The sequence below is a fragment of the Ceratotherium simum genome, chromosome 26, assembly GCF_057802395.1.
Source record: "Ceratotherium simum simum isolate JZ-2026a chromosome 26, ASM5780239v1, whole genome shotgun sequence".
Classification (NCBI taxonomy): domain Eukaryota; kingdom Metazoa; phylum Chordata; class Mammalia; order Perissodactyla; family Rhinocerotidae; genus Ceratotherium; species Ceratotherium simum.
In genome coordinates, this window is record NC_141925.1 from 10,950,367 (window position 1) to 10,978,347 (window position 27,981).

Sequence of the window (27,981 nt, forward strand, 5' to 3'; positions counted from 1 at the left end):
CCATTTCTAAACCAGGAGAATTGCCTGACATGGCAATATAATGGGATCCAATTATGACCAAATATGACAATAATTTCAGGCCAAGAGCTGGACAGTACTTACAATGTAGTGGGCAGGACAGCAGGAGGGTAAATCATCAGAAAGAACTGTTCCGCCTCCTAAATGGCATCAGAGACACTTAGTATGGGTTTATGGTAGACTTTAAAAAATGGGCAGAAAAAGTAAATCCTCCTTTGGATGCTTTTTTGTAGAGTAAGTGAATTGAGACAGAACTGTTTACGGAGAGCTGTGGAAAATCACATGTGGGCCAAGAGAGGTGGCAGTCATTACGAGTGACAAAGGGGCTCCATTCACCGTGGATGTGATTTAAGGCATTAAGCTCAATTCAGAGCAGTTTCTGAAATGGGCATGATTATTTGCTTCCCCTCATTAGGGGAAGAAATTAGTTGGACACTATTGATCTGTTCACATAAGCCACTAGAAAAAATCATTATCGAAAAACAGGTTGGGCATGTGAATTTCTAGGGGACAAAAGACACTGAGTGAACAAATAAGACATCTGTTGGAATTTTATGAGAGGGTTCACAGTTAACTGTCCTGCAGCTTACAATTTCTAGTATATAATGCCTATCACCGTATGTGTGCTGACCTCCTGTCTACACAGTCAATAGTATTTAAAACATGACAAAACAGAGACATTCTCATAAACACATGAATAGAGAAATAATGTAGAAATGACCATAACGCTTGTAGAAAAAATAGTTTAAATAACTGTAGACATGTCTTTCAAAATATTTTAATGAGGGGCCGGCCCGGTGGCGTAGTGGTTAAGTTCACGCACTCCGCTTCAGTGGCCCGGGTTTAGCAGGTTTGGATCCCAGGCGCGGGCCTACACACTGCTCATCAAGCCATGCTGTGGCAGTGTCCTACGTACAAAATAGAGGAAGACAGGCACAGATGTTAGCTCAGGGCCAACCTTCCTCAAGCAAAAAGAGGAAGATTGGAAACACGTTAGCTCAGGGCCAACCTTCCTCACCAAAAAAAATATATATATATTTTAATGAAATCGCTTAACTAATGATGAACAACTACCTAAAGAAACATTACGCTAATAAAAGCAACTCGTTGAAGAGCTGACTTGCTAAGTCAGAAATCATTAAGTGACATGTCGTAGTTCGGGCTGCGGTAACAAAGTGCCATGGACTGGGTTGCTTATAAACAACAGAAATTTATTTCTCACAGTTCTGGAGGCTGGAAGTCTGAGATAGGGTGCCAGCATGGTCGGGTTCTGGTGAGACCTCTTCCAGCTGCAGACGGCCAACTTCTTGCTGTGTCCTCACAGAGTGGAAGGGGTGGGGGAGCTCTCTGGGGTCTGTTTTATAAGGGCACTAATCCCATTCACGAAGGCCCCACCCTCCTGACCTAATCACCTCCCAAAGGCCCCCCTCTCCTGATACCATCACATTGCAGATTAGGATTTCAACACATGAATTTTGGAGGAACACAAACATTCAGTCCATAGCATAACATAAAGGCAGGAATGTGAAGCTTATTAAACAATCTTGAGATTTTTAATTCTCAGACAAAATTAGGAGGGTAGAAAATTCCTACCTAAAGATATTAAAGGAACTATAAATATTCCAAGATGATAAAAAAATTGATTGCCAACTTTAAATAGTTATGGGAAAATTTATTTCACTAATGCAAAAACATGAAATACACCCATCTGAAAGATTTACTGTTGAATATTTAAGATCTTCTTCCCAACTACCTAGCACTTTACTTGTTCCTTTCTTATGATTATTAATTATCATTTATTGAGTGATACAGAGTATGTGCTGGGCATCATATAAATCACCTGAAAGGGAAGAGGGCTTAGATGTTTAGATGAAGAAACGAATGTTTAAGAGTAAAGAACACTGCCCAATACCCACCTCTCAGGATTATTTTAACATCATCAGGGAAAGGATAGCATGTTGGGGTCCCCAAGACCACTCCTAGGTTTGATGACTGGGTAGAAGGACTCACAGGACTCAGCACTTAGTACTCACGTCTGTGATTTATCCCAGCAAAATAATACAGGGCAGGATCAGCAAAGCGATGGGGCACATGGGGCGAAGCTGGAATCCAGAGTCCACTTTCAAGAGTCCTGTCCCAGGGGAGTCCCACAGGATGTGCTTAACTCCTCCAGCAATGAGCTGTGACAACACGTGTGACATGCTGTCTATCAAGGAAGCTTGTTAGAGACCCCGAGCCCAGGCCTTTATTGGGGGCTGGTCACGTGGGCAGCCTCTGCCTGGCACACACCAACCTTCCAGACTCACAGAAGGAGAGGGAGGTTCAGCATAAACCACACTGTTTGTACAGTGAGGCCCTCGTGTCAGCTCTGGGGACAGTGGGAACCCTCCCGAGATCCTGGTTCCTAGACACCACCCAAGGGCTGACCTTGTGAGCAGGCCTTTCAGAGGCAGGTCTCAGGCCAGCTGTGTTAACTATTCTGCACAGACAGACTATTCATTCATCGGTGCTGAGGCAGCTGGTCACCCCAACTGGAAACAATATTACAAAATTAGGACCCTATCCCTACCACACGTAGAAGTCAATTCTAAACAAATTAAAGACTTAAATGTAAAAGACGTTGTAAGCTTTCAGAAGAAAATCTAAGTAGAATATCTTAATAACTTCAGGATAAAGAATGATTTCTTAAACAAAATGCACTGATCATAAATAAAGGAAGTTGACAAAATGGACTACATTAAAACTGAAAATTTCTATTCATCAAAAACAACATAATTTTAAAAATGAAAAAATTAAATCTAAGAAAAGTCAGCAACAACCAATATAAGCTGACAAAAGATTAATCCATAAAACGTATAAGGAACTATTCCAAGTTACTAAGAAAAAGATACATATATCTCCACGGGAAAAATTGGCCGAGATGGACAGACAATTCAGAGAGGAGGAAATCCACATGGTCGGAAAACACATGAAAAGATGCTTAATCTCTCCAGTAATTACAAAAAGGAAATGAAAACCACAATGAGGACTTACTTCTGTTTCCAGCCACGGAGGAGGAACACACAGTGGATTTCCCCTCCTGCTTGGAACAATTAAAACCTGGACAAACCACATGAAATAATGGCATTCAAGACACTGAACAGCAGGCCGTGGCAGTCAGTGACCCCACGAGACAGGACACGAGCGAGACGGACACTGCGTGGCGAGTCTCCAGGCCACGCTGCAGGAGGAGACCCAGGCAGAGCCCACAGTCCCTCCGAGCTAAGAAAACAGAGCTGGGAGTCCAGGCCTCCAGAGTCTGGAGAGCAGAGGACGAGCAAGGAGAAAGCCGCCTGGACAGAAACCCCAGACATCTGCTGAGTGTCCCCCGAGCCTCCCGTGAGAACTGACACTAGCCCAGGCCAAGGAGAGACGCTTGAAAGGACCAGCGGGAACAGTCCAAGCACTCACATAGGGCCGGGAACAGTTCCTATTCCTCGCAGTCAGAGAGCAAAACCTCGTTGTTCACAGGCCACTGGGCAGAAGACTCCAAGAGGTGCGCGTTCGTAGTGGGGCAAAGTAGTCCCAACCCAAACTGTGCCCTGGTCCCACGTAACAAACTGAAACCAAGACTGGAAGCTGTTTCCAAATCACTTAACTGTGTCCTGGATCTCCTCAAAAATTTTACAGAAGACAAAAATACATAGCATCCAACCAGGTAAAATTCACTATGTCTGGAATCCCACTAAAAATTACCAGAAATACAAGGAAGTAGGAAAATAACAGCCGTAACGAGGAGAAAAATCAATCAATTGATTAATGGAACAGAAGAGAGTAAATACAGTAGCAAAATCTGAAAACATCTCATATGCCCAACAACAGCATAATGGATAAGTAATTATGGTACAGTCATATACTGGAATACTCTACAACAGTGAAAATAAATGCACTAGAATGCCACGTCTGCATGTAGATGACTCTAACACATGGCTGAATGAGGAGAAAACAGCAAGCTGTGCGAGAACATATACAGGATATCCCATTTACATGAAATTTAAAAATGTAAAATAAGCCTACATATTTCTGAGGGATACATACACATACAGTAATATAGGATAGTGTTTACCTCTCAGTGAGAAGCTGCTAGCTGCCTACCTAATAACTTTTATTTTCTTCCTTACTAACAGAACCTATTATTTTGATGGCAGCAAAAATGGTCTCTGCTAATAACTACATTTTCCATTCAATTCTGGTCCCTGCAATGGAAATCAATGAATGGACCTTGCTGAAAAGCCCTTTTGCCACTGGCCTTTCCTGCTTCATGGAACTCAGATGTGATGGCTGCAGCCCTAGCAGCCATTTTGTAAGCATGGAAACAAGGGCCACACTCTAAAGATGAAGGAGCACATAACTAGAGAAACCAGGGTCCCAGAAATGCCTACCTCCAAACTTCTCATTACCTGAGAGGAAAAAATATATATATATATGCCACTGTTCCATGGATTTTCTGTCACATGCCCTTAATCTCTAACTGAAATTGGCACACAGGCAGCTTCACCAGTATTGTTAATCTTTCATTTCGTAAGCTGCTGGTAGATAAATATGTATTCATTATATTAATCTTTAGAATATTTTTGGTGTTCTTGATGCTTTTCAGTTTGTTGGTTTTTTAAATGCTGAAACAGTTAAAACTTTTAAAAAATGTAGCCCAATACCTAATCCTTAGTAAGATTTTGAAGACTCAGTGATATGAGAAACGCCCCTGGTAGGCAACTCGATAAATAAACTGAATTGGAAATAAAAAGAAAGCTTCCTGGAGTCACCAGGATAGTAGACAGCAGGGCCAGAATTCAAACCCACGTTTGTCTGAACTCCAGGTCCCAGCATTTCCCACTATACTCTAAACTAATGAGTAGATAAACACAACTTTGCCTAGAAGATAAAGTTTCTCATAATAAACCAGTACTAGCTTATAAAATCAAACACAACAGGAAGAGAGCAAAGGTTAAAGTTCTATTTTAAAATGAAAAGGCCCATCCTTCCTTTCAGAAAATCTATTAAAAGAACATCACAGATTGTAACTGGATTTTGGTGAAAAACATCCTTTGGATCTTAAAAAGCCTACTTGATGTTAGTTTATAACATAAACGTGTACCTGAACCACTGCTGGGGTTTTAATGAGCTGCCATGCTGGATGAGAACGCTCGTGTTATCTATTCCTCTACCAAACACGTCAGGAAGCTTTGTTGAATCCTGACAGCTCCCACTTAATTCTCCCTAACCGCCTTCTGTTCAACCACAGTTGTCTTCAGATTGGTGGGAATAAATCAGTGTCAGTTTTGAGGAGATCAAATTTATTAAACTCTGAAAATCAGTTACTTGAGGGCTATCCTGGCAGGTAAACAAATGAATAAACAGAGAGAGACTGTATGTAATGGGATGAAAAATTATATATATTTTTTTCTTCTGGCTGTGTGGCAATACCAACTCTCTTGCCTTTCCGATTTACAAGCTGAAGATCGACAGCAAAATGAAGTTTTTTAAGCAAATTCAACCTGTCTGAACTATCATAAATTCAGTACAGCGTGAATTTTTTTCTTATTATTCAATTACTATATCAACCACCAAAAATATTTCTTTGACAAATTACTGGATTTCTTAACACGTTATGGATTGAACATCTGTGCTCCCCCCTGCAATTCATGTGTTGAAATCCTAACCCCCAATGTGATGGTATTAGGAGGTGGGGGTCTTTGAGAGAGATGATGAGATCATAAGGGTAGAGCCCTCACGAATGGGTTTAGTGTCCTTATAAGAACAGACCCAAGAGAGCTGGCTTCCTCCCTCTGCTCTCCATATGTGGGGCTACACCGAGAATGTGGCTGTCTGCAAACCAGGAAGAGGGTCTCACCAGACACCAGATCTGCTGGCACTTGATCTTGGACTTCCCAGGCTCCAGAACTGTGAGAAATAAATTTTTGTTGTTTAAGACACCCAGCCTCTGGTAATCTGTCATAGCAGCCTGAGCAGACTAATACACATGCTAAAAATGAAGTGCTTTCAAAAATTATACTAGGGTAAAGCAAAAACAAAGGAAAACATTTGGATCCGGTGGAAGTTATCTATTAAAATTCATCCGTGGTAGGACAGCTTTTATTTCTATTTTTTGGGGGGTATTTTCCCCCCCACGCCTCTGCGTACCACTAACTCATCTAGTTGGACCAGAAGGACTGCTGCTCCCAGCCCACGTGGGCACAAAGGCCTTGGCTGGCAGCCACGGAGTGCTGGTACTTTGCACGGTGGTGAGGTTTGCACATGGGGAGTGCGGGTGGGGACGGCAAGAACTAAAGGAAAATGAGTCTTTAGACCCAGGCAATACACAGCTGGGCTTCAAAGGGCCTTCCCTGAGCTGCCGGATTCCTTATCCCAGCCCTGACTTCACTCTGGTTGGTGGGGGAGCCCGGTTCCGGGAGGCGTAGGTGTCACTGCACGGGAAAGGCAGACGACTTCACGCACACGCTCCCTCTGCCACCTGACCCTCCCTTCTGACCCGGCCAAGCGAGCCTTGTGTGACTATCCTCAGGGCTTTCCTGCCCCTGCATCTTGTTTCACATGGCTCTCTTTATGGCGGAATCGGTGGATTTTACCTGCCCTGCATTCACATCTCCTTTTTCTGGTAACTGCACCACCATTTTGATTTGCAGAACTACCTTTCCCCAAGGGTTCACAGGCTCCACTGGGACTGTCATTTAGGATGACATGCTCTTCCTGGCCAAGGCCTGGGTGTATACGGGGCCCATCAGCCTTCCTCTCCCTGGAACTGGTTCTTGAGTATAGCCACACAACAATGAAAAATGGAAGAGGTGGATGCCCCTGGACAACAGCTCTGTGGAAAGATCTTCCCTTAAGCTCTGCCTCCCAGCTCCCCAGAGCTAGTTGGGTCCTTCCACTTTCCAGATGCCTTTTTTAGCTTCTCCTTTAATCCTGTGAACCACCTCTTATCCTTTCAATTAATCCTTTTTTTATTCTTAAATTGGCTACTTGGTTTCTGTTGCTTGCATCCAAAGAATCCTAAGCAACAACCTGAAACGCCCTCTTCTCTCCTCTAGGCAAATTTCAGTAGACAGGTTCTGGTAGAAGATACCAGCCCATTCTGGCCCCCGACCTGCACAAATTTATGGGGACGAGCACCTGCAGTCATGCTTGTACAGTGCAACCCAGGCCCCTGGCAACAGCTGACTGGTCTCAGGAGACATCTGACCCCAGCTGGGCCAATCACAGGTTCTCTTCCGGGAGTCTGAAATTGGAGCTTTTGATATCAATGCACCTCACTAAAGAGCTGAGCTGTGAAATAACGTGAAGGCAGAGCAGGGGTCATCCTATGTGTGTGTCAAAACCAAGAAAGCTGGTCTTCAATGAAGAGGCCATGTGGGCCTGGCGATGGCAGAAGTCACTGACTGCTGCCTTTCCTGCCTCTGTCCCCACACGTCCCCACCCCCCTCCTCAGGTCTCACTCCTGCCCTGCCTCCTGAGTCCCAACCGTCCCCCATCCCCAGCCACTACTTTTTTTCCTTAAGCTAGTATGAGTAGGCTTCTCTTTCTTATAATAGAATCCCCTTTCTTCCAATCCTTATACACCCCCCCCTTTCTCCAGAAGCCCCTGTGCCCAGCCCACCCTCCTGCCCCCACTGACCCCACTGTACGGGCTAATTGGAACATCCTATTTTCCACATCGAGCCTGTGCTTTCTTTCTTTACCTGGATCGTACTCCCCTCCCTTTGCTGGTTGCTCCTGTCGAGTCTAGCCTCTGGGAAATTCAACCCTACTTGGTGATCGACCCAGGAAAAGCGGAAATGCAGCTGTTTCTCCAGTGTGGACTGTGGAGAGCCTGGACAAGAGTAAATCACAACGGCCAAGAACGAGGCTCTGGGTTCCTGAAGTTTACCGTGGTCCCTTCACGACAAGGCACGTGACCCCACTGGGGCCTTTGCCGCTCTCCTCTCTGCTGCCAGGACTTTCAGGCTCTGGTGCTTTATCTCTTCGTGTGCACAGCTTTGTCAGGTAGGAGAAAACTGAGAGATACCTGGTCTTCAAACTGCATCTCAGTAACAGAGAGCCGCAGTCGGGTGCACTACGGCCTTTGAACCCCATTCGAGGTCGCAGAGTCTGACAACAAATGAAATAATAAATACTGGTTTCAACACCAGCTCTGGCTCTACGTCATTTGACAGGATATTTTCCAGCCGCCAAAACCACATGAAGCCCTCTCAGTTCAAGGCAATTTTCACAAGCAACTGCATTTTGGTTTTGGATCTGCTGTGGCGCATACACACACACACAGACACACACACACACAGACACACACACACACGGGAGCCACGCCTCCTCCCATGAGAAGGAGCCTCCACACTAACAGCAGTCATATTCAATATACCATGTAGGGGGGATGCTCAACTTCTAAATCGATTAAACAGATGAAGCAGACGAGTGTACAGGGCAAGCTGATTCTTCACCTCAGAAAAGGATCAACTACAGAGACCCTCTAAGATCTTCTGCTGATTTCTATTCATAAAAATCCAATTTTCGCAGGAACTTCTCTACTGCGGAGAGGAAGAGGCCAAGAGGGAGAACACCAGCTCTTCTTTGGCCTTACAGTGGACCAAATTAAAGAAAATATGAAAGTACAGCAGGAAAAGGGGGGTCGGACTCACTGAAAAACTTCTGGGCACAGGAAGTTGCAGGGCAGGTGGCATACTCAAGACTAAAATGAAGAGTTTTCTCTCTCAGGTGTGAGACGGCAAAATGGGGTCAAATGGTCTCTGATGGGTGTCTTTCGATGGTGGAACTGCACCATTTTTATAACCACTATCAGTGACCTTGTGGATTAATCACAGGATTCTCTCGGGGTGACTCTCTTATGAGCATTTCAATATATTTCTTTATGTATCTACTAGCTATGACGTTAAATCATTTTTGCAATAGATACAAATACTTTTGAGAAGGCTCATATCAATATAATAAAATTAATTCACTTTCTGTTGCTTCATCCTGTGACAATAGCTAGACACATTCAGCAAATTTGGAAGGTATGTTTGGGACAGTGTGACGTAAAATCCAGGTTAAGTGGCATATTTGATATTTGCACTGGGGGCTCTGCAAGGGGCCTCAAAAGAAGCGGAAGTTAGTTCAGCTGCACAGCAGCTAGAACAGGTACGATGCTATGTCACAGGATGGGCGGCTGGAAAGCATCCTGTCCACACTGCCGGAAGCTGTGGACACAGACAGCTATGGTTTTAAGCAAGAGCCCCAACTGGAAAGTCACAAGGGCAAATGCTGTGAATTAGAGGAGGGATGTGGCACAGCTGAACATCACGTGGGCAGTTCTGCGCAAACTGCTCCAGGGGAAGCAGCAGCAGAGATGCATTTGTTTAACGACAGTCAGTGATTCTCTTGAGAAATGCCAGGAAAGCCAGCCAACAAAATAACAAATCAGACAAAAGTGAGCAATTAAAGGGTGTTTAGGGGAGCTCAGAGAACAACTTTAACCCTTGAGATCAAAGTCAGAGACCTCAACTATGATGCTCCCCCAAAATATGTCCCCGATGGGTGGTTTCTTCCTAGAATGGTGAACATTTATTGTGAGGGGGTTCCCAGGATGCCAGAATTTTTGGTGCTGAAACCAGTTCCCAGCAAACCAGACTGGTTGGCTGCCCTAATCTGGAGTAATACAGAACTCCAAAGTATAAGTACAAACATTACCACAGATGCTAAGAGCCCCACACGATGCAGTCTGTCCATAGGGTTTGCCTACCTGAATTGTACAGAAGGACCTTAATATGCTTGAAAATAAAAACCCATAAGTCAGTCATGAGGATGTAATGTATAGCATGGTAACTATAGTTAATAATATTGTATTGCATATTTAAAAGTTGTTAAGAGAGTAGATCTTAAAAATTCTTATCACAAGAAAAAGAATTGTAACTATGTATGGCGACAGAAATTAACTACACTTACTGTAGTGATCATTTCACAATATATACAAATATTGAATCATTATTGCACACCTGAAACTGATATGTTATATGTCAATTATACCTCAATTAAAAAAAGATTCAAATTCAAAAATTAAAAAGAAAAAGAAAACAAAAACCCTCATGACTGAACGCCTTGACTGGTTTCCCTTTGAGTATCTGGTATTTTACTCTAGGCACTGATATTCCTCCACATGGGGATCTGGGAAGCAGGGGTGTTGTGAGAGAGTAACAGTTGACATCCATGATGTGCTTCATTCCGTCCAGATGATCTACCAAACCAGTCCTAAAGGCAACCTTTTAGAAAAGGATAACAAGTCCTCCTGGCAAGCTGTCAGATGCCAGATTAAAACACTGTAATTATTTACAAGAGATGGTGGTGTGTCAGCATTTGGCTGAAAAGACCATGTTTCCAAATAAATTCAGTGGATACCTAGGGCTACTCTAAAACAGCAAAATATATGGCAATGAAAGGCAGAAGAGGAACTAGCTGTTTGGGTAAATCATGGAATCCAATATCCACTTTTCTTCAGACGGCTCTCTTGGCTGCTGCTGTTTTTCCAGGCAGGCTTTTGGAATGTTCTGAATAAGAGCTGGAAAGTCAAAGAAAGAAAAAACAAAGCCCCTTTCTACTCCTCACATTTCTGCTTCTCGCAGGAAAAGGGACAGAGTACCACTCCGTGGTCCAGCATGGTGTCAAATGATAAAGGAAAACCAGCCAGGACGCCAGTCCATGACTCCCACCATCAAGGTCTGTCACAGGCCCTGTACTTTGTGACTTTGTTTAATCCTCCAAACAACCCAGGAACGTGGATATCCTCACCACTGGCTGCCAGATAAGGAGGCAGATGCTCAGCGAGGTCTAGGACCTTGCCCATGGTCAAATAGCTCTCAAATGACACTTAGTTTTAAAATCAGGTCTGCCTGTCTCCAAAAGGCTTAAATGCTCGGAGCACTCACTATGTATCGGATACTGTGGTAGGTTCTGGGATACAAAAGGGTAAATGGCAGAGAATCTGTCTTCAAGAGGTTCACAGGCTGGGAGGGGAGACAAAAAGCAGCACCAGTAACAGTCATCACAGTTACTCAGTACTTATCAGGTGCCAGATACTGTTCGAAATGTTTCCCAATCAGTATTTCACTTAATCCTCCCACCCGCCCACTGACATAGCTATTATTTTCCATGTTTTATCAAGTCTGAGGCTTAGGGAAGTTAAGTAACTAGCCTGAGGTCACAGGGTTAATTAGCCACATCTTCTGACTCCAAAACCCACACTCTTAACGAGACTGAGTGCATCAGACAAATGCTGCAGATGACAGCCCGAGCTCGGCACCACGTTAATCAAGCAGACTTACCGCTGAGTTTACAAGCAGGAGGAATCACTACAAACAGGTACTTCAGGAGAAGTTTTCAAGAAGATAGGAATCAGCGCTCAATCTCAAAGGAAGACACGATGACGATGACAACGACAACAGCAACGACAAAGATGGAGGATGATGAAGGAGGAGGATGGTTCAGCCACCATTTATTCAATGCTTATTTAGTGCCAGCCCTTTTATGTTCACTATCTCGCCTCATCCCCACAACAAGCCTCTGAAGTAGGTACCATTATTAGCCTCATCTCACAGAGGAGGTGGCACAAGCCACACGGCCGTTACAGGATGGAGCTGTGACTTGAACCAGGCAGGGAAGGCGGATGCTGTGGCCCGTGCTCTTGATCACTGCCTCACGCTGCCCCTCTGCAAACGCAGGGTGAAAGGAACATGCTGCCCCTCCTGATGGGAAGAGCTGCAAGTGATGCTGCAGGATGAGACGCAGGAAGGGAGGTAGGACTGAGGCCATTCTGTAATAAGAACACCACAGAGGTGATGGGGCCAACCGTGTGACACGGCGGAGGGGGGTCAGGTGGGCAATGGAAGGGACAATGTGACGAGGGGCCACCCTGACGGTAGAGAGTTCAATCAGCAGGCAGCTGCAAAAGTCCCGGCCTGAGTGTCTGGAGCTCATATGGCAGAGGGGGGTCCAGGCTACAGGGAGGCTGGGCGGGGAGCAGAGATGGCTCAAGGATGAATCCACACAGTTCACATCCTCATGACGGAGGAACAACGACATACCACCAAACAAAAAGGAAGCTCTAAGAAGAGAGTGAGTTTGGTTTTCACATGATGAAATTGAGGTGTGAGGGGAACCCCCAGCAGATATACCTAGGGAGAAGCACAGAGTGAAATCTGGCCCCGGGGCGGGTAATTTGGGAAGTAACTAGAAGTGATTGTGGAAGCTTCCATTGATCATTTCTTTGCTGCAAACTGATTGTGGCTAGTTTAAATGGAGAGGCAATTTATTAAAGGATATTAGGGAGCTGCAGCTCTTAAAGAAAGCTGGAGAACCAGGTTTTGAGGCTAAGAAGGCAGAAGCAGCACCTCAAATCACATGCAAATATGCTTCCAGGGAAAAACACTGGCCTGGGCATGGACCCCCCCTCCCCGGCTTGCCCACTGACACTGCTGATGGCCATGCTGGATGCTAACGATGCTGGACCCCTGCCCACTGTTGCCCCTAGAGAGAGGGTGTGGCTGCCAACCCCCTCACCAGGACAGATCCTGCCTCCTCTGTGGCAATAGCTGAAGATTCAAAATCTGCTTCAGGGGGGTCTAAGTGGTCGAGACTGGGTTACAGGCCTGAGTCCTAGCTGCAAGGGAAGCTGGAAAGAGCACCAGGGCATCTGGCTTCAACCTCAGCAGGTGGTTTCTGCCTTCCTCCAAGACACATACGGGAGGGAAAGTGGAGTTCACAGGTCCTGGGAGGTCAAGAAGAAGGATAAATGCCCACTGCAAGTACCTTGTTCTGTCTGCTCTAACTAACTGGTAGTTGAACTTGCCTTTCACAGGTAGAGAAATTTTTACAAGCCTCAGAACGAACAAAGAGTTTAAGATGGCGATGCTAAGATTTCGGACAAGATGGTCACATTCTTCCTCAGTGGAGCCCAGAGGCTGCTACAATGACACGTCTACTTTTATGCTGTTGGGACCCCAGCGGTCCTGGGGCTGGCTGTCAGCAGGCCCGGTTATTGAGAATAACAAAACTGTCTTCTGTTCAGACGTGCTGCGAATCTCCCACAGCATGTGCCAAGCGTTTGGAGATCCCTGGATTAGGGACTCTGGGGACCGTTTTTAATTTACTGATAAGTGAAATTTTAAAATGTGACATCTTTGAGTATGGCTGCCCTGGTGTATTAAACAAAGAGAAGCAATTCCCACCCCAACATCATCCTATTAACCTAAACCTGATAATGCTGATGTGGGCCAGGGATGGCGGGATGGCCTAGATTGCAACTAAACATCACCTGTTTCTACTTATAGCCACCCTTCACCCTTACATAGCTACGGAGACAATTCATTTTGTATTTTGTAGGTTTAGATCCAAAAGCGCATCTAGGGCTGCCTGTCATCAAACTCAAGTAAGGAACACTGTCCCCTGACCTCAGCACCCTCTTCCCCTAGTTTTCATGCAGCCTTGGCCCGTGGGAGGGCAGCAGATAAAAGGATTCACCCCAGCACAGCTGCAACTCCTCGAGGGTCCAATAAAAGTAGTCCACGCTCCGAGTTACTGAGCCGGGTTCAGCCACAGCATCTGCATCACCAGTGGGCGGTGCTGGGCAAGCTGTCTGACCTGATAGTTTGCTCATCTGGAAAAAGGGATAAAGACACTATTATTTCATAATAACACAACCACCTTGGTGGTGCTACACTATCACGAGTACTACTATTTATAGTAATGAGCTCTTCCCAATTTCTGGTGGCCTCTTAAGTTTACCTAATGATGAGGAATGAATCAGGGAAGACTGTTTTTTGAAGTGATTACTTAAAACAGAAAGAAAAGAAGGCTACGGATAAGAGCAACTCAATTAATCTTAGCAAATCTGCTGTTTATTTTCCAAAAGTTTGGGTTTAATTTTCAGACAGAAGATCCTTCATTAGAATTGTGAAAATGAAGAGTTAGAGTCTTACAAAAACAGGTTCTCAGCTATCTGAGACAGCAAATGGGTCTGCATGAAGCCAGGGAGATGGGCGACTCGGTCCCCTCCCTTCTACTCAGTGCCCTGGGGCTTTAATTTCCACATTAAAAAACACCCTCTCTTTTATGTTTACTTTTTTTCGCCATAAAGATTTTTTTTCACCATAAAGAATATGGTAAATTTGATCTTTGGGGTCACTAGGGATTAGTAATGGAGTAAAAATATTAAAATGTATTATTTGTACCATATATTAGGACCAAGGCCTAACTTCCACTTTTCTTAATATTACCAGTTGATTCGACAATCTATTTCTAAGAATTTATCTCATAGAATAACAACAAAAAGTAAACGTAGATAGATAAAATGTGGTCTTCTATCCATACAATGGAATATTATTCAGACATAAGAGGGAATGAAGTACTGATACAGGCTACAAGGTAGATGAACCGTGAAAACATGATGCTCAGAGAAAGAGAGGACCACACATTATACGATTCCATTCATATGAAATGTCCCGAACAGGCAAATCAATAAGGACACAGAGTACATGAGTGGTTGCCAGGGGCTGGGGATGAGGAGGGGGTTGGAGGGAAATGGAGAGTGACTGCTGACAGGTACAAGGCTTCTTTCTGGGTTGATGAAAATGTTCTAAAATTGATAGTGGTGTTGGTTACACAACTCTGTGAATATAGTAAAAACTATCAACTTGTAGACTTTAAATGGGTCAATTATATGGTATGGGAATTATATCTCAATAAAGCTTTTGATAAATAAATGGCAAGCAACAGGATATATTGGAGGCAGCCATCTGGTGTAAAACTAATTCTGCCTGAGTCTGTTTTTCCAAAAAGGCTAGTGGCCTCTGAACATACATTGTATATCTGCTTTAAGTATTTATCATGTCCCAAAGACAAGAACAAATGCCCTTAAGATAAGGATGCAACTTCCCCCACACTGGGATTTCCTTAGGCATAAGCATTTCTCCCTAGGCTAGGATTTGATTGCTGTGCTCATCCTGTGACCACCCAGCTTGAGACAACAGACCTGCTACCTGCTGTGTCCATCAACTGCTGTGCCGACAGGACAATCTCGTGACTACTGTAAAAGTGACAGTGCAATTATATGTGACGCATGCTCTTTGATGGTATATAACTGCTCTGTACACCCCACTTCTTTGGTGCCCTTCCTTCCTTGGGGAAGGAAGGCCCCAGGCTATATGGTCCTCAAATTCGGCTCATAATAAACTCACCCCAATTTTGATTTATGGATTATGGATTATTTCCATTGACCCTTTTATTTTAAAAAAAATCTAGTAGAAGTATTTATAGTTATTGGATGGTACTGAATGCCAGACAGTGATCTAAGTACTTTTTTAAGTTTTATGAGAAGCCTATGAAGTAGGTACCATTATTATCTGTGTTTTACTGATAAGGAAACTCAGCTAGAGAGAGAGGAGGTAACCTGCCCAAGGCTATCTGGCTAGTAAACAAGGGATCCAGGATTTGGATTTTTTTTTTTTTTAAACGATTTATTTATTTATTTATTTTTCCCCCCAAAGCCCCAGTAGACAGTTGCATGTCACAGTTGCACATCCTTCCAGTTGCTGCTTGTGGGACGCGGCCCCAGCATGACTGGAGAAGCAGTGCTTCGGTGCATGCCCGGGACCCGAACCCGGGCTGCCAGCAGCGGAGCGCGCGCACTTAACCGCCAAGCCACGGGGCCGGCCCGGGATCCAGGATTTGAATTCAAGCAATCCGACTTCACAGCCTTGCTCCTAACAGCTGCACATGTACAGAGGGGCCAGTTCAAGCAGAGGCCCTGTAGCACGGGTCACGACAGAACATAGGACATGACTGTTGCACAGTCGGGGACAGTTTACATTCTGGTATCCTGTCCACTGAAGAGTGACGCACCTCTGTATGTGCTGCTGTGGAAAGACGACAGAATGTAAACAAACGCCGTGTCTTTTTTGCACCTTTTGTGCTTTTTACAAAAGGCTATACATGCAAGTGTACATAAGCTTGACAATTTTCTGTCATTTTTCATGAAAAACTAATAACCGTGTTTTTTTCTGAGGAGAAGTAGGTCAGTGGTGGCAGGAACGCTGACTTTTTTTCCGTGTACCTTTTGGTACTTGATTTGATTTTTTAGACCATGAGCATGGCACGGGCTACCCAATACGGCCCCAGTTTCCAGACAGCCTTCTCTAATCCCCACACCAGAGCAGGGCTGTGCACTGCACCTCCTCCCAGCCCCACGCACCATGCTCGGTATCACTCACTAAGGCAGCCACTGTATTTCATGTGTATGCCTTCTGCTTCCCTCTCTCTCCCTGTCGAGCCTGTAAGCTTCCTGAGGACAGGCCCTGGGCTTGTTTCTCGCTAAGCTGTTAACGGGCACAGAAGCAGACCCTCCACACTTATTTGCTGTTATCAGATCAGAAAAACAAATGAGTGAAGGAATTCAGGTTGAATGACCTGACTTCAACTGCCAACAGTCAAGGGCATGGCAGTGACTGGTGGGACAGGAGGGCGCTGTGCAGGAAAGTGCCAGGACTGGGGACACAGTGGCACAAGCAGCCTTGAGTGGAACTCAAATCAAAATGATTTAATTCCTTCAATTAAAAACATTTACTTTCATCTAGTCCCAGAGAATTTATGGAGCCATAATTCTTTCCATCTCAAATCCTTTCCATTATCTTTTCCTAATTGGGGTATGTAAATTCATTGATCTAAAACTTTGCAAGCATAAACATAACTCAGGTACTGATCCACCGCATTGCTAGCAGATCAAGCTTAATCAGGTTCTACCTGTTTTTAAATTATATGTTATTAGACAAGATTCATTTAATTTTGCATCTAACTGCTACAGCTTCTTACACCGGCTGCTCCCAGACGTTTATAGCAACTCACCATTGAATCCGTACTATGAACCAACTTAGGATACAATTAACAAAATAAACTGTTTGACATAATACAAGGTTTTGGTATGATATGAAATATGCTTTAATGTGTTTTTGAAAAAAAAATTAAGGAGAGTAAATTATCCAAGTGAAATTTCTAAAGTTGCTGCCTTACAGATCAATACAAAATTTCTTCACAAGAATACTTATGGATTATGACAACAGTATTTCACCCAAATAATTATAAAGAAAGGAAGGAGTAGTAAAATTTTTATACAACCCAAATAATATATATTGAAAGAACCTACCATGGTTTTCCAATAAACTATTTAGGAACTGGAGGCAACAAGATAGAATTCCAAACACGCAGGTGAGTTTCTAAATTCTGGGGGTTATAAAACAGGTGTCCTCAGCAGTTTTGGCATTTAAATGTGCTCTGTTTTTCAACCTCTCATTATTTTTTTCATTTCACATTCTGATCACTTGACCAATTACCTGATAATTGAACTCCTTTGGGGTCATGCTCCTTTTTACTATTTCATTTAGTTGCAGAAAATAGGCCCATCAAAGAGGTTAAATGTCCCAAATCCAGGAAATGAGTGTTTAGAGTAAAAACAATGAAAGGAAAGACAGAAATATTCCAAACAGCTAAGCACAAGCTAGAAAGACACTAGTTTTGTCTATACTGTCTCAGTTTGCCAGGGGACTCGGCAAGCATCAGTAGCATCTGTTAACCATCTCCAGAAAAATCCCAAGGAAGGGGAGTGGGTAGAACTCCAGAGCTGTTCTGCTCAGAGGGCTGGTCCAGTGTCTCTGAGCAGACTGCCACAGGTTCTCTGTCTAATGGCATCTATAATCGTGGTCTGCTATGCAGGAAAGTGTCCTCAGATGGGAGTGGAAAACAAGAACCCTCAGATCATAAACGACTTTTACTCCCTGGTTCCTTACCCTTCTTTTGAGTTATGGAGTCTTAAATGATCTGATGAAAGCTATAGACCTTCTCCTCACTCCACCCCTCAAAGCACCTACACAAATACATTGGATTCTACCCAGTCTCATGGGGCTCACTGGCAAAGCCAATTCATGGATCCCACACCCGGTTAAGAAACCTGCCTCTAGAAGTCCCCCTTTGGGACACTACATTATTTAGTGCCCCAGAAGGGAATCCTCATAAAAATTTGCTTTCAAACCTAAGATTTTTGAGGAAAAGCTGTGTCTCTCTTAGATATGGGTGTGATTTTGTTTCTTTGATAACTTTCTTTTCTCTCTGGCTAAAATTCCATCTTATCGACCACAATGGCCAGTAAGATCTGCCTATTTGTTTCTGCCCCTCCCTCTGGTCCTGACTTCCTATATAAACTTACATTTCCTTTGGTCCTGATTATTTGTTTCTTACTTGTATTTATCATTGTGTGTTTCTGTTTAAGTCTTCTCAAATGCTTCATGGAACAAACAAACAAATGAGACAAAGCTCTCAATTTTGAGTTTTTGATCCAAACACTGGGAACCAGAGAGAAAGAATATGGAATTTTTTCCCTTAATCAAAAGCCAACGGTTTTCTAGCTCCTCTAGTCACTTCTTTTCACTGAATAATCAAACGCCCAGAGAAACGTTCTCCTAGCTACGATTAAGAAGCTTTCTGGCCTTTAATCAAAGGCAGAGTTTCTGCCATTGAGTTTATACTTTGGTCAGTTATAATATCCACCGATTGACTATGAAGAGACAGCTCCAATTAGTCAAACGAGAGTATGTTCACATGTGCATGTGGATAAAGGCTCTTAATCTGGGGTCCAGGGGGATCTGTGAACCTGGATGAGAGAAAACTACATTTCCACTAACCTCTAACTGATATTCAGCATTTCCTTCTATTATGAAGTTAGGCAGAAAATACAGAGGTATTAATGCTCCTGTGACTCTGTCACCAACAGGAATCACAAGGATTTTTCATATCCCATTACAGCTGTTGCAGATAACTCACATATGGTTTAAGCTCAGCATCACTTTGAAATTATGGTGGTTATTAGCCCTGCTACAGATCAACAAAGAAACATATATATTACTTTATCAAATAATTTCTTAAATATTTTGATAACTGTATTTCAATATAATTGGTTTCCTTTCAAATCCTATGCATTTTATTTTATGCATTTAAAAACATTATTCTCAGGCATAGTCCAGAGGCTTCACCAATCCGCCAAAGAGGTCCAAGGCATAAAACAGGTTAAGACGCCCTAACCTGGAATAAAGAGTTGACACAGCCAGCAGCCAGCGCAGCACCTCTGCCATGACACCAGGTGGCAAAGGCTGGGCGAGTGGGAGGACAATCACGGCCCCCAACAACGCTGCGTCTGATCATACACCTAATCAGAAACAGCTTTTCAAGTAATGCTCCAAGTTCCCTAATTAGTAATATTAGGTAAATTAGTTCAAACCACTTTCAATCAGCCTCAGCAGAAGGGAGGTATTGTCGCTGATTGCCTGGATGCTTTCACAGGGCTTATAATGGATGTGAAGGAGCCAATGAGCCCCGGGGCTGGCTGATTGCTCCGGGTTACCACTGCTCAGTGTTCCGCAGGCACACGACCTGCTGGAAGATCAGAGGTCGACAGCCCCGGCCCATGCCAGGCCTGGTGATATTTCATTGTATGTGTCTGTATGTTAGGCTGTATGGTAAATTGTCTTTAAATCTTGGCATTTCCTGGAGTCTGGAATAGGCACTTAGAAATAAAAACTCAAGGCTAATTATACAGCTAAGGAAATGAACGTGGGTTAACTGAGCTTCTCTTAAAAACAACAATAACCGGGGCCAGCCCGGTGGCGCAAGTGGTTAAATGCACGTGCTCCGCTGCGGTGGCCCAGGGTTCGCTGGTTCAGATCCCGGGCACGCACCGAGGCATTGCTTGGCAAGCTATGCTGTGGCGGTGTCCCATATAAAGTGGAGGAAGACGGGCACGATGTTAGCCCAGGGCCAGTCTTCCTCAGCAAAAAAAGAGGAGGATTGGCAGATGTTAGCACAGGGCCGATCTCCTCACACACACACAAAAAAAACAATAACTGCAACAATAAATCTTACTGTAATATGGACAAAACGGTTTCTGTTCAATGAAACTTTCTGAGTACCTACGGTGCGGTAGGCAGTACTGGCACTTATGGCTTGTATGACAGGGACTGAGAAGTTGGTTGCACAAAAGAGAGAACATGGAAGGAAAGCGCGTGTCAGTCCCTGAGAGAGGTCCTCCAGGGAACTAGATGGCAAACTGGTTAGTGTTCACTCGATGCAAATGCTCGAGCAGATCCCAAACCCAGCCAAGCCATGTTGACTTCTCACCTAAAGAAAAATTGACCAGAGTACACAGGAGAACATCTGATAGCAGCATTGTTTAGATTAGCTCCAACATGAGGAGATTATCACTCCTGGTCATGACTAGGAGAGAGAATTAACCAATTATGAGATTCCAATCCATGGAATGCACTGCAGTTATGAAAAGCCTGACATAAACCTCTGTGTATCAACATATAAGGATTTTCCAGACAGATGGAAGGGGAAAAAGCCAGTCACAGAACAATGTGCACAGAATGATGACACTTACATAAGACCAGGTTGCTTACGTACTTTTAATATGGTGACACTTAACTATGGTGACCCCAAGGGCAGGACCTGGGTGGGGAGTTACAGTTTATTCTAGATATAGATTTTAAACCTTTACAAAGAGAACATATTCATATATTACTTGTATAATAAAAATCTAATAAAATAACAATAAAACAGATCCATATCTACCCAGTTTGAATCCTACAAAAGATCAGAATGATCAAAAAAAGAATATTCAATGTTTTCATGTGTCCTTATTTCTAGGTCAAGCATGGATTTTTGTCTCCTTTATTCACTGATGTACCACAAGCATCTAGAATAGCGCCTGGCACAAAAGAAGAACTCAACGGAGATTTGTTAAATAAATGAACTGATTATTCATTGAATCCAGAAATGTGTACTGGGTGCCTACCATGTGCTAGCTACTTGCTAAGGGTCATGGAAAACATACAGTGATTTATTTGACTTGCATTCATTGAATTCCTTTCACATGCCCAACAGTGTTGGGTACTAGATGACAACACACCCCAATACAGACAGACCCATTCACTGCCCTTTAGGAACTTAAAATTAAGCTTGGGGGAAGGTGAATTTGTAGAGGTTGGAGGGATAAGATAAGGCCTTTTCCTGGCCAGAGCCTTAATCCTGCCTTTGGTTTTCAAAATTATGCTTCTGAGGCTTTGCTTATCATAGTCTGTATTGTATCAGAACTATGTTCACGCATTTTGCCTGCCCAGCTGGGGGAAAATGAATATCAACCTTCCTGGATTGTATGAACAATGAAGGACAAATGGCTTATTCTTTGCCTGAAGCCCAGCACACCAAGCATTTCATCTTTGCTCTATGGCTTTATTTCTCAATTCTATTCATTCATCACACAATTAGAAATCTCCAAGTGGGGAAGGAATCGTGAGGGTCATTAGGCCATGGCTACTCTTATCTGGACCTGGGCCCAGCCCTTCACATCTAATTCAAGGGGAGGGGCTACCAAACTAGATGAAATAGAACTTTTCAGGTCTCACTTGGGTCTTTTCAGAAAACCACAATTCCATTTATCAGTAACTCTACGTTACATTCCCATAGCATCTCCCATTCCTCACCTCCACTCTGTTGACTCCCTTACTCTCCAGCCTTTTGCAGCCATATTTGCAGAAGCCCAGTCCTTCTCTACCTTGAAGTTAAGACTCTTCCAACTAAGTGGATTATTCTGCACTTATCTATAGCAAACATCACCTTTGTGCACAGACCCTCACCTCCAATTTGTCAGAATCATTTCTGAATTCAATTCCATTTTCATATTCAGTCACTTTGGTCCCAACAGAAATGGTCCCAAAAATTCAAATATATGATACCTGGGATCATTTTAACTTTGAAACTAAAATGTGGTTACTGTGCAGTGGGTGTGTAGAAGTTAACTTGGGGAATGACAAAGGGAGGAAAAAGCCTTCTGCTTCTAGTGATGAAAGGTTTCTTCATCTGTAAACCCAAAATCATCAACATTGCAGATCCATATGTTGTTTCTTCATCTGTAAACCCAAAATTATCAATATTGCAGATTCATATGTTCATTCCAAAACCCTTTGGGCCAGATCTGGTTTGAAAGTTGGAGTTTTTCAAACTTTAAAATAGCAATGCTGGGCATAGGGTATACACTAAATAACACTTCAAGCTGGGTCTCCAGCAGCGCCCCGTAATAGAACACAGTAATAGTTTGCTAGCAAAACATATGAATATTCTCACTAAGTAGGATAAACAGAGACTATAAACAGCCTCACGTCAGTTCAGGTCAGTTTTGCTGCCAACTGACTTAGTTCCAAACTTAAGAAAAAAACTCTTAGTTTTCAGAGCTTTCGGAACTTTGGAAAGGCAGAGAAGGGATTATGCACATGTACATGACCCAAATCGAAGAACCAGTTCCAGCTCTCCCCACCATTCCATATAAAGATACTTTATACATGTGTGGCTGTTCTCCTGAACATTCTGGTCAAGTTCCCCTTTGGAAGCCCTGCATAGCAGAGGTCACCCTGCTTTAGTTATTCAAACTGTTGTTTAGGAAGCAAAACAAAACCTACAAACTTAAAGCATTCGCCTTTGAACGCTGAGCATCCTAAGACTAAAGTAATGATAATTCTCTTGCTCAACACCATATCTTTAACAGCTGAAGGGAATTTTCACAAATTACCTGCAGACACACAAAAATTGTACATAACACATTGAAAAGCAAAAAACCCAGGGCCCTGTGCATTTTAGTCTATCAAGTGCTTCTCAAACTTGATTATCCATAAGATTCACCAGGGATCTTGTTAAAATACTGACTCTGTTTCACTGGGTCGGGGTGGGGTGGAGAGTCTACATTTCAAAGAAGCTCCTGGCTGGTGCTCTGGGAACCACTCTTTGAGTAGTGAGGCTGCAGTGGGATGTGCATGAGGTTTGGAAAAGGATGGACTTGAGTTAGATCCTGATTCCACCACTTATAGGCTGAGTGGCCCTGGGAAAAGTACTTAACTGCTCTGAGCCAGCTTCCACCATCCATTAAAATGGAAATACTCATGACCCCTCCTTTTCAAGACTGTAATGAGTAGGTGAGCTAGAAGCACAGTTCCTGGCAGATAACAGGCCCGGAATTCCATCCTATGCCATCTGTGGTAAGCTGAATAACGGCCCCCAAAGGTGTCCACATCCCAATCCCCAGAACCTATGAATATGTTACCTCACATGGCAAAAGGGGAATCTGCAGCTGTGATAAAGTAAAGGATCTTGAGATGGAGAGATTATCTTGGGTTATGTGAATGGGCCACTGTAATCAAAAGGGTGTTTTTAAGAGGGACGCAGAAGGGTCAGAGTAATAGAGATAATATGAGAGGATGGACTCAAAGGTCAGAAAGGAGAGAAGATGCTTGTTGCTGGCTTTGAAGATGGAGGAAGGGGCCACTACCCCAAAAATGTGGGCAGCTTCTAGAAGCTGGAACCTCCATAAGGAACACAGCCCTGCAGACCCATTTTAGACTTCTGACCTCCAGAACTGTAAGAGAATAAATCTGTGTTGTTTTAAGCCACTAAGTTTGTAGTAATTTGTTACAGCAGCAATAGGAAACTCATACACTATCTGTTGGACTAATGCGAATGCAGGCTTGCCTCACTTTACATAATAGAGGATTTCCTGAGGCTTAATTATCAACTGAAACTAAATCATGTACCAGTTGCCCAGCAGAGGTCGATACACACAGAACTCTTCAAGGAGACTTTATATCAAGGGAAGGATTCCTCCCACATTGTCTGTTTTGTTTGGTAAGGATGCTTGTTAATAAACATGGACACCATGTGTGTTAATAACAAACTGTTCTAAAGGCCGAAAGGAATCTCTTACACTCTAATTGTATCATCACGTTCCAATCTGTCAGCTTCCACATAATTGTTGAAATCTAACAGGGCTCCTGGGACAATATCAGTGGGTTGATGCCTCAACGTCAGGAGGACTGAAGAAAGTAACCCTAGGCTTAGTGAAGGACTGAAAATCAATGGTGTTCAGAATAAGTCAGATCGAGAAAGACAAACACCATATGATTTCACTCATATGTGGAAGATAAACAAACACACATAGATAAGAACAGACTGGTGATTACCAGATGGGAAGGGAGTAGGGAGAAGGCGAAAGGGGTAAAGGGGCACGTAAGTATGGTGACGGATAAAAACCAGACTATTGGTGGTGAGCACAATGCAGTCTATACAGAAACTGAAATATAATAACGTACACCTGAAATTTACACAATGTTATAAGCCAATATGACCTCAATAAAATTAAAAAAAAGAAAGAAAATCAATGTTCTCAATATTTGTACAAATCTTCAATTGCTATTATAAGTGGCTTATCCCATAGATAAGCTTTATAAAATAAGAAAATACCAAGATAACCAAAAAGATGCAGAATGAAAACATGTGTTTCAAAACTAAGTGGACTTTGTTCAGCCTTTCTCAGGCTTTTTCCTGCATGCCTTGTCACTAATGGCTCCCCTTACCATCCGTGGTTTTGCACTTCCCTTACCAGGCTCTAAGCTCATGGAAGGACCCGGTCTCTCATTTCCAACTATTACATCCACAGCATCTAGCACTGTAACTGGCTCTTAGTTTGCACACAATAAATATTTGTGGATGAACAAATATTATGATGGATATTCATAATGGAGAAGCGTATTATGACTTTCATTAGAAAAAGCATTACTCTTCAAGTTCTTTTTCTCCAGTTTGAAACTAAAACTACTCGGCCCAAGATATTATTTATGGTAGAATTAAAAGCATGCTTTCTGATTTTATTTGCCTATTAATATATGCATTCGATAATTAACAATGTGTTAAGCAGTCAAAGCAAATAATTACTTTTTAGTGTCTGCCCCTGCCTATGAGCTAAAGGAGGAGGAAGCCACTAATTGCATATTAAAAAAAGGTAACTAGTTTTAAAACGTTCTGTTTAATCCCAGACCACAATATTCAAAACAGTTCCAGTCTTTCCACTGGCTCAGTTACAACCTCACACAACAGTCCCTCTTCAAAACAGATAATGAATTCTGCTCTGGTTGCACTGAATATAAAATCCGTATTCAGAAGTTTGCCAGTTCACATTTACGAGGTCTTCTGAACAACTAGTAGGGTTGGTCACAAAAACTATATCTTTTAATTTACTTATGTTCAGCATACTTTATTTAAGAGGCAATGTAATCACATGGAAAGCTTTTATTTTAAATCTTACTTTGAAATATGACTGAATACATTAACATAATTCAGAACTAGTCAGTAAACATCTACAAGAACATGTTATATAATTCTACTGAGTCTCATAATCTGTTTTCAGAGAAAAGAAATCACTGGACAGAAAAATGTTAAATTCAGATTCTGATTTTCAAGTGTCTGATAAAATCACAAGTTGCTCACTGTGTGGTCCAGAGAGCTCTAGCTGACGCTCCAAGTGCGTATGGGGCCAAATGAGTCCAAAGACACCAGATAACTGCAAATCCGACCACTGGGAAGCAGCACGAATCTGTTTGGTCAACTCATACCTTCTCTTGGTTTACCTGTAAACCGGGACTCCAAGTCCTGCTGTGATTTCCAGCTCCTTTAGAAACGAGGGCACTCTGTGGTTACTTTAGCACTGTACAATCTCAGCACCCAGGAAGCCTCGGCCAAGAGTCACCAAGGGTAGCCAGGTTCACAGGCAGCTAAGATTTTACCTCTCTACAAGACAAAATCAGGACCATCCTTGTGGACGCGTGTCCGTACTGACCTGCTCAGACGTTCACCACCAGCACGGAGGTATAGAGCCGTCTGCCCCTGCGCTGTGTGACCCCAGACTGCTGAGGTTTTAAATTCTTGTTGCCTCAGTGGGCTCTCGGCTCAGAGACCGAGGCTCTAAGAAGGTAAGGGTTCTGTCCAAGTTCACCCAGTGCATCAGTGGCGGATGTGGGGCTGGCATCCCGGACACATGAGCCCTAGTTCAGGTCTTTGTCCACCACCTTACTTTCCCTCTCCCCATCCTGCCACCGTTGTACAGGCCCAAGAGCAGGACAGGCTGCTTCTCCAGGGATGACAGCACTGGGTTCTACTCAGCAGGAGTCAATGACGTAGGCATGTCCACAACCACGACTTTGTGTAAAACATGAGTAAACAGAGAAGGAGGGACAGTCTGAGGGATCTCCCTGCCGGTTACACTCCCCAGACTTTAGGGAGAGCAATTCTGGGCAGCTCTTTTGCCTTTCACATCTTCACTGTGGGATTGTTCTGGATAGGTAGGTACACTGCCAGACAAGTGAGTCTGGATGGGGAGGAATTAATGCACCTGGGCTTACTGCAGAGCGCCTCGGCTTCTAGAGGTGTTAGATATCATAGCAGGACCCGAGAAGCTTGGTTTACAGGGTAACATCAGCCAAAAACAAATATCCACGGCCACTGCAATGCTTTCTGCAAAAGTCTTCAGGTCATCTCTGTTCCACTTAGCAGAGACTGAGACACAGATAAGAGTGGCCATGGGCACCCAGCCTCCCTGATGGGCAGCGGCAGTTTCCAAGTGCTTATACTTGCTCACTGGGTCTTATCCTTGCCTGGGAAAGAAGGATATCAGACTGGGGGAACAAAAAAAGGGAAGTAAGTTCTAGAAGGCATCTGTTATTTTTGCATTCCCAGGATCCCACTTTTCTTTAGGGGAACCATTCTGTTCTGATCACCTGGTTGCAGTGGAGCTGATCCCACACCCTGGCTTCAAGGGGCCATGTGAGCTGGATGGGTGTTGGTCTGGGAGTCTGACTGGGCCACCAAGAATAAGGCACTTTCTCTCTGTTATGGTTTCTGTAAGAAGGACATAAACCTAGAGCTCCCAGGAGCCACTACCTACAGAGAGAGCCCACATGAGAATGAATTCAACCCAGAAGAAAGCAGGGCTTAGCAACAGAGAGACCAAGTCCTGCTAACACCCTCTGAGCCCCTGGATCCAGCCATACCTGAAGCCTACATCTGCCCCTGGACTTTATAGTCCCATAAAGCAATACATACTTTTAAAAACAATTAATCCAGTTTAAGCTAGATTTCTGTCACTTGAAAACACAGTAACAAATACAGGAAAAATAAAAGTATAAGAAGAGGGGAAATGAGAGGAGAAGATTACATTTACGAATACGGTATCTGGAAGCAGTTCAAGTTTGTCCCCTGGAAATGAAGAAAGGTGACACATGGGAATCTGTTCCATTTTTCATATTAAGCTCAGATCATCAGAACTGTAGCTCTGCTTAATTACTGTGATTAATCTCACCAAATTCTAAATATAAAACGAGTATGCATTTTCTGATGTTCGATGATACTGCAACAGTCATGAAGGAATGAGCCATTACTGAATAGAGACATCTTTTAAGAGAAATCATTTTTTTCTGCCCAAATGTAGTCATGTCTGGGTGAAGGAGAAAAGGTCAGAATGACAACCCAAGTCTTACCTGGCATGGCATGGACGAGGTCCCCGCATAGAACAAAGAATTTGGGTTTGGGGTTCAGCCTGTTGATGGCCTGAACAGCTTGCTCAGTCAGACGGATCTCCTGTCCCCACTCGTCACCGCATCTGTCACAGTCCCCAGTGGACCAGGCCTTCATCAGCCCAAACTGTGGGTCTGCCCCTTGGATGAAGTAGAACGGGCCTTTCCATTCCCTTTCCTTTTCTTAAAAAAAAAAAGAGAGAGGGAAGAAATATTATAAAATCTGTCAGGGAAAGCATCCAGGTTACCGTGTGAGTCGATACAATATTTTTCTTAAATTAAGTAGGTCATTTTAATAAGCTGCTGTTCAAACAGACCATTTTCCTGTCATAGTCTAGAGGATTTTGATTTATACTAATTATGCCTGGGACCCGGCGGCTCCCCGAGGCCAGGAAAAACCATGTGGGCTGCAACAGCCACGCAGCCGAGCTGTCTG

At 43.5% G+C, this 27,981-nt stretch overlaps 1 protein-coding gene across 2 annotated transcripts in view; it reads right to left on the reverse strand.

Annotated features, from left to right (window-relative positions):
* The window catches only part of CPPED1 (calcineurin like phosphoesterase domain containing 1), a 108,398-nt gene that overhangs the window by 58,546 nt on the left and 21,871 nt on the right, over positions 1-27,981 (reverse strand). For both annotated transcript variants that reach the window (XM_087416982.1, XM_004438059.3), the window contains exon 2: positions 27,510-27,728. In XM_087416982.1, coding sequence (XP_087273108.1) covers positions 27,510-27,728 — 219 coding nt within the window. The remainder of the gene's footprint in view (positions 1-27,509; positions 27,729-27,981) is intronic.